Below are 18,393 nucleotides of genomic sequence, written 5' to 3' on the forward strand. Positions count from 1 at the left end.
AGTTTCAACGTCGTCTAGACTTACAGTCATGCACAGACTGATGATGTAGCACTATGCATGAGACACCCTGTATGTTAACGCAAATTTGAAAAATGGTATTTTCCTCAAATAATCGTCAAAGCTACCCCTTCACAAAAAACATCGGACATTTATATTTGAACAAGTAGCAATAGGGATAGGGTAGGCCTATCTGTATCCTTGGTAATCACTCGAGATTGAAGAACTAGTTTTTTGGCCGACCTGATCATCACTGGCTAGTGAGACCAAAACTAGCATGGACAAGTGTCTTGAATTTGAACAAATCTCATCAAAAATAAACGATCTGCTATCACCATATGGCTTTGAATGTTATCCCTGTCTTGTAGAATGGTACAATGAGATGGTTCAGAATGCGTTTAGACTAGAATATGCTGCAGATACCTTATTATTTGTGATATTAAGTACACCATCAATGTTTGAAAAATCCATCTTGCCTTTTATTGAAGAAACCAAGGTGAAAGGGGTCAGGCATGTCAGGGATCCCGTTGATGATTGTATTCGCCATCATGTACAGCGGGTGAAGCAGGTCAGTGATGGTGATTGTTTGAAGTTTACAAGTTACACAACGGCAGGCATGATTTTATCTGTGGGCCTAAAGCCAACAAACAGTTCAGTCAGTGGACAATTTTGGCAAAGATAAACCAGAACCCAATTGAAACAAATGTGCCCCCCTGTAACACGACGCCAACTTCAGACAATGCTATAAGCCACTGTGACCCTTCGTTCCAGTTGAAACACATGACTGGTCAGCACCCAAACAAAGTATATATCCAAAGGAGTTCCAGTTGAGTTGCTTTTGGTTTTGTAAAAAAGCTATAGATTCATTGTTCTAGGGTTGTGTTTTCTGATGTGATAGAATTTCCTGACTTTCTCTTTTAGTGTCTAGCTGACTATGACATCGAAGAAATGTACGACTTTGAAATGGACAGTAACAGAAAGCCAAAGATATTGGTCCAGACAGCTGCTCATGTGGCCGGAGCAGCATATTATTATCAAAGAAAAGACGTTGCCAACGACCCTTGGGGTAAAACTAAGGTAAGGCTCCTAGTCCTACTGGCTCAGTGACTGTGGAGCCTGAAAACCTTGACATTTTCACGGGTATTTTATATTCCCCTGACTTTTGCCAATGCATACTTAAAAAGCCCACAAATTTCCGCTGTAATCCATAAGCCTTTTGATTTGGCGACAAACGCGATATTTAGTCCACTGCCAATTGAAAATGGGCTTAGTCTCCATGTAATTCTGAGTGTGATTTTGATGCAAAATTTCGACATTTTCCCCTCGGGAAATGTGGTGCTGAGTCTCCATAGTGTTGCAGTGGACACTACCTGTATATACGTGACCTTAGAGTAACTAGTCTGGTTACTCTAAGATATACATGTATATACGTGACCTTAGAGTAACTAGTCTGGTTGCTCTAAGATGTGACCCATAACAGCAAAACCAGGGACATGTTGCTCTAAGTTTGGCCGGCTGAGACGGACTGGTTGCTCATTTCACTGTTGCCTGCTTTTTGTGAAATCTGAGTCATTATCTCCTGGTGTCATTTGGGCTCATCTCCTGTGGACATGCCCCTGGTTTTGCTGTGATGGGTCACAAATGCTATTACACTACCTGAAGGAACAATCCAAATCATGTCAGCCATTCTAAAGTTAATGGATTCACTATCCTAACCCTTGCTCAGTTTTTCTGTTTCTTTTTCAGAATATATATGGTGTTAGTTATCATCCTAAGTTTGGAGGCTGGTTTGCCATGAGAGGAGTCGTTGCCTTCAAAAATTTTAGTTTTCCTGATCTCCCCAAGAGGACTCCACCTGAAGTGCTAAAAACTGATGCAGAAAAGATTGATCTTCTTGAAAAGTTCAATAATAACTGGCAGGACTGGACAGAGGCTGGATTCAGGGATGTTATACCAGTTGAGGCCAAATATTCTGATGAACAAATCCGATATTTTGACACAAAACCGAAGGATCGGTTCAAAATGCTTGGTATTGAACGAGAGAACAGTGCCAATGATGACCTTTTGGTTGGTCATGGTTAGCTTTATTAATTCTCTTCTTTTGTGAATTTCGAACTGCTAATAGTTCGCTATCAATGTAGGGAATGGTTTAAACATTGTAAGGTTAACTGGACATGCTATTTCCATTGATTGTTCAATGATGTTGAATGTAGCACAGTATTTTTATTTGTTTGCAGGTTGCCAATGCATATTTAGATCTCACATTTTACAGTAGGGCTCAATCAGGTCTCAGGCAATGAGGGGTAGTCGGTCCAGCACTAGTATCTTAGTATACAGCGCATTTCAGTATGTACTACATGTTTAGTTGTTGTTCAATACATGTACACAAAATATGTCTAACGTATATATCTCTTCAATAATGTAACAATATATGTCATTTCTGTTCATTTCATTTTAGTCTTTTGATTAAACCACTTTGATTTAACGCATTAGGACGCGCGACAAGCATTCAACCTCCAATTTAGGTCTGCCGGGCTGCTGCTGCAGAGCCACTGAAAGGCTCATCGGAGCTGATATTGCGGATCTATGGCAGGTATTGGGTTGTGTGGGAAACATTGCCTTGTGGACACCCTTTAATGGAGATAATATGGTGTCGCTAGCAGATGCCTGGTTGTGAAAGCAACTAGGCTTTGAAGACGCCCTTCAGTGGTCAAAATAAACTGTCTCGCTGATGTCAGGTTGGGACAGAAACTGGGCCTTGTGTGGATGTTCTTCAGTGGTCATAATAGGCTGTGTCTCTAGCTAGTGCCAGGTTGTGACAGAAGCTGGGCCTAGTGTGGATGCTCCATAATGGTTTGAAAAGCCTCTAGCTGATATCGGGTTTTGACAGAAACTAGACCATGTGTGGACGCTCTTCAGTGGTAAGAATAGGCTGTGACGTGTCTCTAGCTGACGCCAGGTTGAGACGAGACACAAGGCCTTGTGCGGATGCTCTTCAATGGTCAGAATAGGGCTGTCTCTAGCTGACGTCAGGTTGAGACAGAAACTAGGCCTTGTAAAGACAATCTTCAAAGGTCTGAATAGGATGTGTCTCCAGCTGATGACGTCAGGTTGAGACAGAAACAAGACCTTGCATGGACGCTCCTCAGTAGTCAGAATAGGGCTGTCTCTAGCTGGTGCCAGGTTGAGACGGAAGCTGTGCCATGTGTGGACGCTCTTCAGTGGTAAGAATAGGCTGTGACGTGTCTCTAGCTGACGTCAGGTTGAGACAGACACAAGGCCTTGTGTGGACGCTCCTCCATGGTCAGAATAGGGCTGTCTCTAGTAGCTGGTGCCAGGTTGAGACAGAAACTAGGCCTTGTGAAGACAATCTTCAAAGGTCAGAATAGGATGTGTCTCCAGCCGATGTCGTCAGGTTGAGACAGAAACAAGACCTTGCGTGGATGCTCTTCAATGGTCAGAATAGGGCTCTCTCTAGCTGGTGGCATTTTGAGACAGAAACTAGGCCTTGTGAATACAATCTTCAAAGGTCAGAATAGGATGTGTCTCCAGCTGATGTCGTCAGGTTGAGACAGAAACAAGGCCTTGTGTGGATGCTCTTCAATGGTCAGAATAGGGCTCTCTCTAGCTGGTGCCAGGTTGAGACAGAAGCTGTGCCATGTGTGGACGCTCTTCAGTGGTAAGAATAGGCTGTGACGTGTCTCTAGCTGACGTCAGGTTGAGACAGACACAAGGCCTTGTGAAGACAATCTTCAAAGGTCAGAATAGGATGTGTCTCCAGCTGATGTCGTCAGGTTGAGACAGAAACAAGACCTTGCTTGGACGCTCCTCAGTGGTTTGAATGTGGCTATCTCTAGTAGCTGGTGCCATGTTGAGACGGAAGCTGTGCCATGTGTGGACACTTTTCTGTGGTAAGAATAGGCTGTGACGTGTCTCTATAGCTGACGTCAGGTTGAGACAGACACAAGGCCTTGTGTGGATGCTCTCCAATGGTCAGAATAGGGCTGTCTCTAGTAGCTGGTGCCAGGTTGAGACAGAAGCTGTGCCATGTGTGGACACTTTTCTGTGGTAAGAATAGGCTGTGACGTGTCTCTAGCTGACGGCAGGTTGAGACAGACACAAGGCCTTGTGAAGACAATCTTCAAAGGTCAGAATAGTATGTGTCTCCAGCTGATGTCGTCAGGTTGAGACAGAAACAAGACCTTGCTTGGACGCTCCTCAGTGGTTTGAATGTGGCTGTCTCTAGTAGCTGGTGCCAGGTTGAGACAGAAGCTGTGCCATGTGTGGACATCTCTGTGGTAAGAATAGGCTGTGACGTGTCTCTAGCTGAAGTCAGGTTGAGACAGACACAAGGCCTTGTGTGGACGCTCCTCAATGGTCAGAATAGGGCTGTCTCTAGTAGCTGGTGCCAGGTTGGGACAGAAGCTGTGCCATGTGTGGACACTTTTCTCTGGTAAGAATAGGCTGTGACGTGTCTCTAGCTGACGTCAGGTTGAGACAGACACAAGGCCTTGTGTGGACGCTCTTCAATGGTCAGAATAGGGCTCTCTCTAGCTGGTGCCAGGTTGAGACAGAAACTAGGCCTTGTGAAGATAATCTTCAAAGGTCAGAATAGGATGTGTCTCCAGCTGATGTCGTCAGGTTGAGACAGAAACAAGACCATGCGTGGATGCTCTTCAATGGTCAGAATAGGGCTCTCTCTAGCTGGTGCCAGGTTGAGACAGAAACTAGGCCTTGTGAAGATAATCTTCAAAGGTCAGAATAGGATGTGTCTCCAGCTGATGTCGTCAGGTTGAGACAGAAACAAGACCTTGCTTGGACGCTCCTCAGTGGTTTGAATGGGGCTGTCTCTAGTATCTGTTGCCAGGTTGAGACAGAAGCTGTGCCATGTGTGGACGCTCTTCGGTTGTAAGAAGAGGCTGTGACGTGTCTCTATAGCTGACGTCAGGTTGAGACAGAAGCTGTGTCATGCGTGGACACTCTTCGGTGGTAAGAATGGGCAGTGTCTCTAGCTGATGTCAGGTTGAGACAGAAACTGGGCCTTGTGTGGACGCTCTACAGTTTAGTATACAATTTTCGTCCTCACCGTGTTTTTTATCTAGTGAGACAAATGCGACGGACGCCGGAACGATTCGAAGGTTGCCAGCTCGATTACCCTGATCGGATGCTAGAACCGCGGTTGAAGACGGATGATAGAGGTAGTATTTGCTGATTATGGCCATTTTGCACAATCACCGGTCGTGCTTCATTTGAATTAGACATACTAGGTTGTATTGTTTTCATAACTAATTAATCGCACAACGATTGGAGCTTCATTTGAAGAACGGCGGTAGCCTTAGTCATAATGTCGCCGCTCGGTCGTTATGGGATCAGTTAGAAAGACAATTTTGAACAAACCCCACAAAATTTCTCCTCCAATCTGAAAAATGGAATCACGACTTTGCCGCTAAAAACGATTAGATGTGACATGACGATATAATCATGTGATTTTATGGCAATTTTGAATGGATGGGCGTTTGGGTCGTACCATCTACTAAAAAAATCCGTTTAAAGTTTTCATAACATCACTTGACCCAATTATTTTGTAAACGTTTTATAACATCACTCGGGCCAATATTTCAATATCATAATCATACTTGGGTAAAATAAGAAGAACAAACATCCCATTTACGCCCGACGTCTGTGCCCGGACTATCACCAGATCACCGCTGACCGTAAGTTGTGCTGCGTGTACGTTAGAAACCGTGAGTTGTGCTGCGTACGTCAAAAAGTGAGGATTATCCGCAGAAAGCGACTATCCAAAACGGAGTATATATCGAGATGGAGTCCAAATGTCCCTACAAACAAGGCTTTGGTGATGTTGAGGACTGCCCAGGCACGCGACCGGTGATTGTCTCGAACCCGTCGAAATGTTGTTGGCAACGGTCGTACAGATCATTCCCGTGCTTGGTTCTCTTCTCGTTCCTGCTTCTCGTGGCGTCTGTGGGTGTGCTGTTATTCATAGTCACGGGATTGCCGACAAATCCGCGACGGCTGGTCATAGAAGTCGCCAAAGACGGTGCAAATGAGCGCGATACGGCTTCCATTGGCGAAAACGTCGGTGGTTCGGACGTTTTGCACGACGTCATGAGTTTGGTCGAAGGAAACCTAAGGGAAGGCGGGACCGTCTTGGTAAAGAACGAAACTAACAGGACCTTAGCCAGATTACTGCAGCTACTGAAGGCGAGGGTCAGCCGTGGGACGCTGGGTTCTACGAAGCGACGAGGAGGCGACGAGGAGTCGGGGAACAACATTGATAATATCAACGTGGTCTCAATCAATATCATCAACAGCCACAACAATAACAACAACGATAACAATGACGATGATACCGAAGATAGCAACAACAATGTCAAATATGCGAAAAACACGACGCACATGGATGGGAACAATGTCGTTAATGTTGAGAGAAGCTTTGACGGCAACAAAGTTGGGAACGATAATAATAACTTGAATAACAATACTGGTAACAACATCATCATCGGTTGGCCGAAAAGCGACTCGAATTCAACCGCTGCGCCGGAGACGACAACTACGGCGATGACTGGTGCGAATTAGAATAATCGACGCCGGACTGCATGTGACAGGGATCCATTACCTCAAACATTGTAATGGGAAAACTTTTACGGAATCTATCATCAGTTGGCTAAGAGCAAAAATATGTAACTCCATTGTATCTTTAAAATCATGCCGAACTACCGGCGTTGTGAGTACATCCATCCTTCAAAGGAAATGAGGAGACTTCAGGATTGACATTCACCGCCGGTAATTAAGATGGTCATCGGGAAGTTATAACACGGGATTTTTTATCGTTGATAAATACTAATATATATACCCGATAGGCTGTTATTATCAACCTTATACTTGAAGGACTTTGCAGATTTATACGTCTTTTGCATGGTTCGACCAAAACAGGTGACTGAATAATACATTATGGCCGATTGCAGGGACATATGGCTGCATTTTGGATCAAAGAATTAAGTCACAACCAACCAGCGACAGTCATTGTCTCTGAAAATGCCCTTAATTTTAAGAGGTTGGTACCTTTTTTCCGATCCTGTTTCTGTGGTTACATATTTTCGTTCTTGTGAATTAATGATTCATCGCGTTATCTGCATGGCTTCTTCCGTAGGACTTTTTGTAAAAAAATTCAACACTTCAGCACCCAAGCAGGTTTAACCCCTTCAGTACCGTTAGCATTGCTTTCTTTCTGGTGTATCGTTTTGTCCCGATTATTAAGGATGTATATGCTTGGAAAGTTCTCCTAAACCATAACAGCTGTGGAACCTCACACCAAGCAGTGGAACCCCCCTTAGCAGACACCTCTCAATTAAGACACCCCCTCTATAAGGGACACTAGTTTTGGTCCCAAATTGGTTGTATCCCTTCAATTTGACCTCTCTAATCAGAACATCTCTGTAGGGTGTCCTTAACAGAGAGGTTCTGCTACATTGTCTTTTGAACATACCACAATGGACATTTGAGGAGGGCTATAGACTTGAGGAAGGCTATAGACTTGAGGAAGGGGCAGATGGTCCATTTCACGTCAATTCCATCAGTCCTGAAAAGGACTGGCTGTGCCTATATGTAGAATAACAGAAAGAACACCATGCTTATTTTTCTAATATGTTTAATGAAATAAATGTCAAATATAATACAGTATTGGTTTTGCCTCATGATTCATAAGGACATACATTTTAAAACTAACATCTTCATTCATTTAGCACCAACAGGACCACCACTAAAGGCCAGGCCAAATTAAAGAATAGTTTTAAAGGGTTTGCTAAAATTCATCCCTATTGTCTCCATCTGAAATAAACCTGAATTTGACCAAAATCACAAAATGGTCACAATTTGCTTTTCACTTGTAGAATATATTGGTGGAAACATTCTTTAAACGCAAAGACCTAAACAAAAATTTAAAATAGCTTGTTTTTGCGAGGTAGGCTGCATTAGGGAGAATGTGGCCGGTTTTTCAAATAGTGAATTATCTCCGACATGCTTATTTTACACTCAGTGAATAGCCCTGAGGGAGTTGAGTATAGGCAGATGAGAAGTCTGCATAATTTATCAGCATAATTAGACACTGGGTGATATGAACAAAAACTAGCAAATGCTTTTACTGAAATTTTGTACAGAAATGCCTAGTGTAAATGTACGTGGAGTTTTAGAAAAAAGCATTTGCTAGTTTTTATTCATATTACCCACTGCTTCAGTTCATCATGATTTTGGGGAGTGAATTTCATGTCTGTTGTTCTCTAATTAATGCTGCAGGTTTTGTTAACTCATCTTCTCAGCACATCATAACGCCAATTGGTTTTTGTTATATACTATATAAGATAACTGTAGCGGGGAAATAGCTGTACCACCTTACCTTACACGTAGTTGAGTAACACTGGAAACACTATGTACACAAATGATTTAAGCCACAAGGGACAGAGTCGATAAGATACAAATATTATCACTACCTATTGGCAAGAAAACAAGGAGAAATCGGGCAAGAATCAGATTGGTACACATAAAATTCGGAAGAAATCAGATATGTTGTGCCGAGTTTTCATGTAACACAAAATGAAAGAGAGTAAAACGAACAGCTATGCTTGATTTACAATGACAGTACTGCCCAGAATGAACCAACCATGCTGTGTGCATCCCAAGGAAGGCCTGTATCATTCCAGAAAATCTGTTACTAAAACAGGTTTTACATTTTGGTGGTAGCTACACCCTTCTAATATTCGCTAGTGTTTGTGATATGCACATTTATGACACTGAACGAAGACCTCGGGGATAGCCATGTTCATTCAAAATGATCATAATCCATAAATGTTGTTAAAAACTTAATTTGTTTTATTAGGTAACACTTACTAAGAAAGAGACCAGCCCTTTCCAGGATGATAAAAGTAAGACAATCTATTCACATTCAAAGTCAAAACCAATATGTGACCCATCACAGCAAAACCAGGCGCATGTCGCTCTGAGCTTGACAGGTTGAGACGGACTCTCTGTTCATTTCTCTATTGTTTGCCTTTTGTGAAATATGAGCACATCAATGACTTCCATTATCTCCTGGTGTCATTTAGGTTCATCTTCTGTGCGACAAGCGCCTGGTTTTGCTGTGACGGGTCACATATTCCATCATTGGGACCTTCATTTTTGTTATATTAAAAATACTCAAATATCAGTTTCAAATCAACATCAACTCAGTCATTTGGTTGACAATAGAAGATAATGTTACAATGTCTACTAGTAATCCGCTGTCCATTTACAAAATTTTAAAGACCAGCTTTGTTTGTTCAAAACTTTCAAATTTCAAATTAATTTTCATTTTGCATTGATATTAATTTTAACCACTTGAACGCGGGATACTTTTTGTGCCAAAACATCACCCCTGCCATCTATATGCAGACAGAAACACTGCAGACATTTAGCAAAACAATACCAAGCCATAACCTTGTCGGTATGTGCCGTCAATTGTACAGTAGATACCATGTACCATCTAAGCTTCACAGCTCAAAGAAATAGTGCATAAGAACCTATTAAGCCATTTAAATAAGCTTTTACACAGTTGTGACTATCAAATATCACTGAACACTTAAAAATAACCAGAAATTCAATTCAACACTTGAATAGCCAGGAAGAGTATTTGAAATTGTGGCGTAAACCTTTCCATTTTAAACAAAACCTTTTTTTGTCCAGGAAATATGTTGAAGAGATGCAACAATTAAGCAATTCCATTTTCGAACAACACCGAAAGCCAACAATTTTGTTTATCACAGTTATCTTTGACATAAAAAATTTCGACTGTTTTAGTCAAGAAACATTTTAGATGACACTTCATGGAGTACAGCAATAGACACTTTCACGATCCATCTTTCTTTCGTCTGTGATGGAACAGTGATTTGTTTCTTTTGTGCTGATGGCATCGGCAATACTGGTGCATACTTGTTCTAAAGTATTTCACTAATCTAGGATACCGAAATAATATCAAATTAACATAATCGATCTCTGTATCTTCAGAGCTGCTCAGACATTTTACTCCGTATGGATAAAGCAATTATAACTTTCCATACAAACATGTACCATGCATTACTTAATTTGTCAAACTTCTAGATAATTTTTACAAAATGCTGCCACGCGCGGTACTATAATGGGAGTACAAGCTGATAGAAATGTGTCAACAATGCAGAGTAAGACCTTACTTCTGACATACAAGGCTTCTTGAGCAGCAGTCAATCTAACTTGGGAACTAGTGGCTACCTACATGTACACCGACACCCCCCCGCCCTCCCCTGCCCTCCCCTGCCCTCCCCGCCCTCCCCTGCCCTCCCCGCCCTCCCCTGCCCTCCCCTTGGCACAGTGCTATTCTTTTCCCAGCTTAGAATCAAATTTAGTTAACAATAATCATGTACTGGTGCGTCTTGAAGCCTTCTGAGTGCGTCTGACAAAACTAGCTAGCCTATCTGAATTAAACATGTTAAAGTGTGGGCTACTACATTATCATATCATAAAACAAATTCATATTTCTAATATATCTACCTACTTCAACTGCTCATATGCTGCCATAAATCAAGTATTTGTATCATCTCGATCATTAATACATTCATATGTTTCTGTTCATGCAGAAACCTAACATACACCAAGCTTAGCCAACCCCGAGAATCAAAATCCAGAACTACGGGAATTATTTGCCAAATCCAGGTTCCGAGACATCTATTAATGAATTTTGAGGCGCAATGCCCACAGTTCAGAATTGTAATTCTCCAGGGTTGGAACAGTTCTTGAAATGCCCAAAAAACATTTTACTGTAAACATTGAAATGTTCGCAAAACTAAAAATTGGCAAAATCGGTAGCTGACAAAATCTAATGGTTAGTGTATTAGAGATGAAATTTTAGCACTTTTTAGGTTTGCACTAGACGTACAATGCGTTTGCCAAAATAAAACGCTCACGAAAACTTCACGGTTTACAATATATATATACAAACGCTTGAATACTAGTATATACCTGAAATAAAATCTTTAAAATTGCGTCTTCAAAATCACCTTGAATTCTGGATATGTGACATCGCATTATAGACAAAAATCATTCCCATTTCTGAGACAAATGAACAATAACGATATTCACTGACAACTAGGGTCGTTCTCAAAAGGTGAATCCTGGACGACACAAAATTTCTACACTTCTATGCATAACCATGAAAAGCATTTGAAAAATGTGTCTGATATAGCTCTTGAGGAGTACTATATAACAACCAGACCATTATTGTTAGTTTTGATTCCATCAGGTTTGTCATTATAAGAAACAAAAGGCTGCAAAATAAAACATTGGTACTGTAAAACCAGGAAAATTTGCGACCGTTTACTTCGCAGCTGAACCAACTCAGCAGACACCGGCATGCATGGCATTATTTGTAACATAACCTGCCGAATTAACAACATTCTTTTCTTCTTCATCGTCACAAGAATCGCAAGAATCGTCAACAATACAGTGTACATCCTCCGGGTTGGTTTCAAGGTCTCCACTAGGTGGCTCTGAAGTACCCACAAGCACTGAACTATCCATGTACCCATTCGTTTGCGGACTCGACGGCAAATTTTGAGGAGTTATCTTCGTGGATTGGTCCGAAGATGACGGTGGAGGACTTTTTACTGGATCCTGAATATCAGGAGAATTCGGTCTGCTGAGTTCACTGTCAAGTGTCAAAGGCAAGGTAGCGCAAGATGGAGAATCACTGTTACATTTGCCAACCTCGGCGCTGCCAGGCTCATCGGCTGGTACTGATTGCACATAGTCTGAAACATTTGAATTTGAATTATTTGTGTTGAATGAATGCGCCGGCACAGGGATAAGTGCCGGAGGTTCTGAACAATTGGTAACGTAGCCATTTTGAGTTTTGTGATTCGGTAGTCCACCGTTACAGTTTGGCCTGGAATGCACTGTGTTTGGATTTGTTGATTCAGATTGATTTGGAACATATGATGAGTCGGCATTTTTTATGTAACCTGGATTTGAAACGTCTTGTGCAGATGGCACCGCTGGATTCTGGAACTGTTCGGGCCTCTGCACGTATCCGCCATTCATTTGCATGCCCTGAAGAGATGACGGGAATCCCCCACCAGAGTGATGCCCAGAGTCTGATAACGTCGCACTCGAGTCGTCCTCACTGTCGTATTCACCAGGAATACCCAAACAACCGTTAGGACGCCGCGGGAAGTTCACCGGCTCCTGACCCAACACAACAGGGTCGGGATGCTGAACGTACCCATTCACAGTGACAGGAGGCACCTGCGGATTTGTCAACCCGAAATTACCAACCCCGTTTGTATTTTCATGATTCACAACCGGCCGAGGTGGTGAATCAGGTGCTTGTACATAGACGGGCGGACACACTGCCACTGCGGTTGGGTTTGGACCTCCTGGTCGAGTGAATTGTGGAAGAGGGCCAAAGCCATTGTCATTTGCATTATTCGGGCGCAGATTTAAAATAGGGAGCTCTGGACTACCTGATATATTTTCATTGGATCTTTGCGGGCTAACACTTGGACTGATTGTGCAATATCCGCCAGGTCCTTGCTCAATTGGTGTTAATGTCCGCGTTGGTGTGCTCCGCGGTGACGGGTCAAATCTTTGCACATAGCCCCCAGGGCCGAGAACTGGTTCATGATGTGAAACTTTCGCGTAGGAATCTTCGTCATCTGAATCATCCGATGACGAAGACGAGGGTCCAAAATCATGATCAGGGAGTACGAATATTGGCGGCAAGGCAGATTTCTTGTCCTGTTCGTCCGCAGATTCCCCCGAAGATGACTTGGGTTTAAAGTAACCCTCGTCATCGAGCTCACCAACAATGTTCGGCACAAGATACCCCTCGGAGTCTGTTTCCCCAGGACCGGAGGAAACACGCGGCTCATTCGTCGTTAGTTTACAATAATCCTCATCAGATTCTCCACCAGTGGCTCCATCTATATCACTCGCTGGTGAAGCACTTTTCTTGAAGTCACACTTATCTGCACCTTTAAACTTAACGGCACGTGTTTGGGGTTCCGGCCTCACTTCCCAGTTAGGCCTTGGTTCTGGCCTGGGTAGAATATGGGCCGGTGCAGTTTGAGGGCGGGAGTAAACCCTCGGCCCCGGCCGCTGATTGTTTACGACATAACGTCCCCGTCCATCTGTGATATCAACAAAGACTTCCCCATTTGGATCATTGTTTATGGTAGAATAATGATTATCCGGATAGTTCCCTCTCTTTCCATCCTCATCAGCTTCCGAGACGGGCTGCAGATCAGGTGGGTGAGAGATCGGATTCAAAGAGCGTGGAGATCCACCCAAGTAGATTTCATCAGAGTCGGACTCGCTAGGTAGGTACGTGACATCGGTCATGCCAGACTGGCCAGACCCTCCACTCTCGTGGCTCATCAAGCGTCGCGGATGTACGATCGCCCTCTGGAAAGATGGAAGAAGACAATCAGTCAGTTTTGCAATATGTCCAAAAAGTGAAAAACCGCTTCCACTTTCCTATCAGGGGAAATGACTGGTTTATCGAATGCAGCATCACCTCACCACATCCTATCACAAGACTCGAGTACCGATCATAAATGGCAACATTTGTCAGTTTCCTGGACTCCTTACCGGTTTTCCATTTGGTATCAATCGGTTGAGTTCTCTGCTGCTATGGTCACCATCGTTGCTGCTGCTCTCCGATTCTGAACGCTCACAATGGGGCTTATCATCCCGAGTCATGTCAAAATATTCGTCAGACATACCATTTTCTTCCAGATACTGAAATAGAGTTGACCATATTAAAGAGAGACTCTATTTAAATTGTAATAATGTGAAGGGCTGATGCGGGGTATTAAGAACTTCATATCAAGTTCACTATCTGTCGCGAATGAAAAGGTATTCAAATAAATCTGTAGGTTCTGAATTGGATGTCTACATACCTGTGCCTGTTTGACGGCTGGGGTTCTCAGAATCTTTAGCTGTTTATTCTTAGAAGTTACTCTCTTGTAATACCTGCAAAGACAACCGAATCGTCAAGAAAAAAAATTTTCGACGAAAGTTTAGAGTTTAACCTCCACAAAACAAAATTGACCGCAATAAACAATATGGGTATCAGATCATGTATCCAATCGTTATTTTAAGATTTATGGCAATTTTGGTGTTTTATCTTTGGTCCAATAATGGCAGAACTACAGTAAGACCTCTTTATCACGGACACCCTTTGGGACAGACAAACGCTCTCCATAATTGAAAGGTTAAATTCAATGAAATGACCAATTCAGTCCCAAATGCAGTGTCCTCGATAGGGAGGGTGTCCTGATTAGAGAGGTGTGACATATCGGTCACATATACCTACCGATACAGTCCAAAGATCAACAGGAACAACAGTAACAAAATGACGAAGATGATGCCAATTGCCCAAAGAGGAAATACAAAAGGCCGTGGAGGTTTCGTTTCCAGTTTGACTCCGGGCGTATGCTGGCAATAAGAACCATCTCGGCAGACGGCCGTCAGACTCATGTTGTAGAAGGTACTGTCCTGGAGGTTTGGGATAATGTAATCATACGTCACGCGCGGGGCAGAGATCTTCTCGGTTGTATTTACACCTGCAAAACATATATCATATGTAAGGCATAAGCGACAATCTCTTGCTAAAGTAGGCACTTTGGGACAAAGATAGATCATGGGTGATATGAATAAAGACTAGCAAATGCTTTTATCTAAAACTCCATGTACATTTACACTAGGCCTTTCTGTACAAAATTGAAGTAAAAGCATTTGCTAGTCTTTATTCATATCACCCATTGAGTCACTGGCATGGACTGATTGTATGACATATGTCTTCATAATGGATCCTCCGTAAAGAATTCACAGTATCACTTGCCCAACTTTGTCGGAAAAATTACATTACCTCCATCTTTGAATTCCCCCTTGGCCGTCACCTCAAGGACAGTGACAATTATATACACAATCTGCCGGTGACCGGGTTTACATATCTGTGGCAGTAGGTCAACCTTCAAGCTATTATGTTCTTGGGCTAGTGGTTCGAACTGTAATGCCGGAATGACTGGTTTCTCTGAAGACAAGGAGGCGAAAGGATTTAATAAGAATGATAATAATAGCACCTTTCACTGTATTATCTGCTTTCTCAAAGTGCTTTACGATCGCAAACAATATTACCCAGCCTATCCAGTAACCTTTCTGGAGAACCAAGGGCAGCTACAATCTAGTGCACACAAGGACATTTCAAGAAAGCTGAGATTTACGAAGTTGCGCCAGTCGTATATCAAACCTGGACATTCTCCTCCACTGTTTTGCCACTGCTATCCAGATTTGATTAGTATCATTCACCAAAACTCCTTTGAGGTCTTTGAAACAACACCATGGCAGACGACAGAATGATATTTCCAGATTTTGTATCAGGTTATGCATGCACATGAATGAGTTCATTGGAGTTCTTATTCATGTGCATGTGTAAAACCGGATACAAAATCTGAAAATTTTGATCCAACTTCTGCCAAATGAGAAACTGATTCAAAGAACTAAAGGAGTATATCATACGGGGTGTTTCAAAATTCTAGACTTGACTTTTTACTTTTTACTTACCCCCGTCGACTTCATAAAGACATGTAAGGAATTGTTTCGACATGCCAGCGCTCTCTCCCGACTTTTCTGCTGCAACAGCGAACTCGTAACTCTGCAAACTTGACCCGCTGTGCTCGATGCTTACTTCAGCCGAATTCTGGGTCCCGTTCAGAACGAACCAGTTTATCCCACCCTGGAAAAAGTTGATATTTTATGCAGCGGTCAATGTAACCCTGAACCCCCTCTATCTGGTGTCACAACAAATTGCGACTCGTCACAGCAAAACGAGACACATATCCCACAGAAGTTGAACCTAAGTGACATCAGGAGATAATGGAAGAAATTTATGTACTGAGATTTCACAGCAGGCAAACAATAGTAAAATAAATAACCACTCCATCTCAACCTGTCAAGCTCATAGAGACATGCACCTGGTTTTGCTGTGACGGGTCACAGTTTAGTCTCAAGTTTGAAATTTTCCGATTCAATTACAAATTTCAAATATTAAACAAACGGCATAGACCTTTGAGCTAATTACCTCAGTAACATCCTGCAGCATATGTCTATAGTAAAGTACGAACGCGTCTGGTGCCTCGCCGTCGTAATTCCATTCGTACAATATGACAGCTTTGTTGTTAGATTTGTTTTGGATCTCACCAACGAGATTCTCTGGTGCTTTGGACCCTACAAGAGAAATACAGGAAAACTCATAAACCATATCAACTGCTATGTTCGCTGCAAGGAAACTCACACTTTGTACACTTGGTTGGCTGCCCTAACCAGGTAGAGAAATCTCAACTTTATGGCTCATTCAAAGGATTATTAAAGTTACTTGCTAAAGGTCACAAGGGCCTGGTATTGAGCCCTCGGGAATAACCCCACTTCACCACCGTGCAATTTTCTTACCCGAGGTATATATAGGAATGGTCATCCTACTTGTAGGAATGCGTGGTCCTCTCCCCACAGACGTTGTCCCAGCAATCACAACAGAGAAAGCCGTCGTCCGTGGCACATTATTCAGCTCACATTTCCTGTCTTTGTCATATGAACAAGCTCTCTCATACTCGTATCTCTTGACGCGCCCTGTTTGGTCATTCTTGAATGTCGCAAACATGCCACTGATGACACCATGGGTGTTTTTTTCAGGGATATCCTGTAAAGTACAAACATCATCTGTTATTTTCACATTTGATGGATGTTTTTTTCGATGAAGTTTTTGGTCCATTTAAGCATAAGCCTCCTGGCATGAGTGGTGGCACAGTGGAAGTGCATTCGACATGTGATCAGGAGGTCTAGGGTTCAAGCTCGGCCAGTAGAACCTCTCTATTAAGGACTCACTTGGGACTAACAAATGCTGTCCTTAATAGCAAGGTTTAGAGAGGTCAAAATGAATGAGGACAACCAATTTGGGACAAATACAAGTGTCCTTAATAGAGAGGTTTCTGCTAAAGGAGGTTCCAGGGTACTCTCAACTGGTCTGAAATGATCTACTAGCAGAGTTTGTGCACTCCTTTGTTGAATGGGGTCTTGATCAGGCTGGGGAATGAATGTGACACGCTTTGAGACTCCGCCACAGTATAGAGAGAAAAAAACTTACTTTGTAGTAAATAATCAGCGAGCGGCAATTGTCAGGACAGAGGTTGTTTTGATATGAGCTCGGACGTGTTTCGGGGTTGCGAGCTGGGACTGAAAAAATGAAGTTTAAATTCACTGTAAAGCGCAGGCCTTTAGAGGAATAACTTATAAATATCACTCGTGATGCTACAATTTTAACAAGAATCATTTCTGACTCATTTTATTTTTATACTTTACATCTAAACGATATTTGTGTGTGTTTTATTTATGATTTTCCGAACTCAGGATGCAAAATTACAATTCACAGTGGTGGCTTTGCTACACAAACTTACCATCAGGAAGTGTTCTTTTATAGCCTGTTGTGAAGTTACTCCAATATGGTCCCACTTCTGGCCGAACTTTCACCTTTACAGTATAATTTGCATATGGTATCAGTTCATGAAATTCAACCGATTTCTCATCCCTTGTATCGTTTATCACAAATTTCATCTGAAAATAACAAGTAGAAAAAAAGGGTAAACATGTATCCTGGAGTGATTCTCAGTAATATTAATTGACTAGAATCTCATTCTCTGTTGAATGCTCTTGGTCTTGAGTTTATACGACCAATATTAGGCAAGTTATGGGCAACCATGGACACATAAGTCGACTCCTGAATGTATCAACCGTCAGGAGGGTGAAACGTGTTCAAGGGTTCAAGAATTGATGCACACAAAAGTTATTCTCAAAGCACAAGCTGCAACTTATGTTGCAGGACAACTGCAATTTTTATTGCCACTACCTGCCATGAATGTTGAAACTTAGGCACAGGACCGCAATTTTTTACGCTCGTGGTAACCAGGTTGCAATTTTTGTAGCAAATTTCGAACCGGGCTTGATCCCTGCCATTTTCGTTTTACAACACAAATTGCTAGAGTCCTGCAACGAATACTGCAGCCAGGCATTATTGATCCTTACCATTGGTTCTGTATCAAACTTCGACTGCAGGGATATGTTGTAAAATAGAGGAATAAGACCTTCCAAGTAAATGGGTCCACTGAAGGTGACTTTCATGGACCGACTGTCCAGGGCTCTCATCGTGACTTCATCTACAGGGTTAGGTAGGACTGCAAGACAAGAGAAATACTTAAGGCAAGGAATCGCACCCCAATATTGAGATCTTTCAATTGGATGAGGTTTACAGCAATGAACACATCA

At 42.4% G+C, this 18,393-nt stretch overlaps 2 protein-coding genes across 3 annotated transcripts in view; one reads left to right on the plus strand and one right to left on the minus strand.

Moving 5' to 3' along the window:
- The first annotated feature begins 246 nt into the window (after nt 1–246).
- Nucleotides 247–2,449, plus strand: LOC135486604 (cyanocobalamin reductase / alkylcobalamin dealkylase-like). The gene is made up of 3 exons (XM_064769538.1): nt 247–565; nt 919–1,074; nt 1,744–2,449. Exons 1-3 carry the CDS (start codon nt 275–277, stop codon nt 2,077–2,079), a joined length of 783 nt encoding a protein of 260 aa, XP_064625608.1. The 5' UTR covers nt 247–274; the 3' UTR covers nt 2,080–2,449.
- A 7,934-nt stretch (nt 2,450–10,383) lies between these two features.
- Nucleotides 10,384–18,393, minus strand: part of LOC135486692 (uncharacterized) — a 31,566-nt gene continuing 23,556 nt past the window's right edge. For both annotated transcript variants that reach the window (XM_064769729.1, XM_064769730.1), the window contains exons 6-16: nt 18,154–18,302; nt 17,529–17,685; nt 17,219–17,307; nt 16,528–16,774; nt 16,160–16,305; nt 15,643–15,814; nt 14,948–15,112; nt 14,393–14,642; nt 13,977–14,049; nt 13,666–13,815; nt 10,384–13,479 (exon numbers count right to left, since the gene is read on the minus strand). In XM_064769729.1, the coding sequence (XP_064625799.1) occupies nt 11,416–13,479; nt 13,666–13,815; nt 13,977–14,049; nt 14,393–14,642; nt 14,948–15,112; nt 15,643–15,814; nt 16,160–16,305; nt 16,528–16,774; nt 17,219–17,307; nt 17,529–17,685; nt 18,154–18,302 (3,662 nt within the window). In that variant the 3' untranslated portion in view covers nt 10,384–11,415. The remainder of the gene's footprint in view (nt 13,480–13,665; nt 13,816–13,976; nt 14,050–14,392; nt 14,643–14,947; nt 15,113–15,642; nt 15,815–16,159; nt 16,306–16,527; nt 16,775–17,218; nt 17,308–17,528; nt 17,686–18,153; nt 18,303–18,393) is intronic.

The sequence above is a fragment of the Lineus longissimus genome, chromosome 4, assembly GCF_910592395.1.
Source record: "Lineus longissimus chromosome 4, tnLinLong1.2, whole genome shotgun sequence".
Classification (NCBI taxonomy): domain Eukaryota; kingdom Metazoa; phylum Nemertea; class Pilidiophora; order Heteronemertea; family Lineidae; genus Lineus; species Lineus longissimus.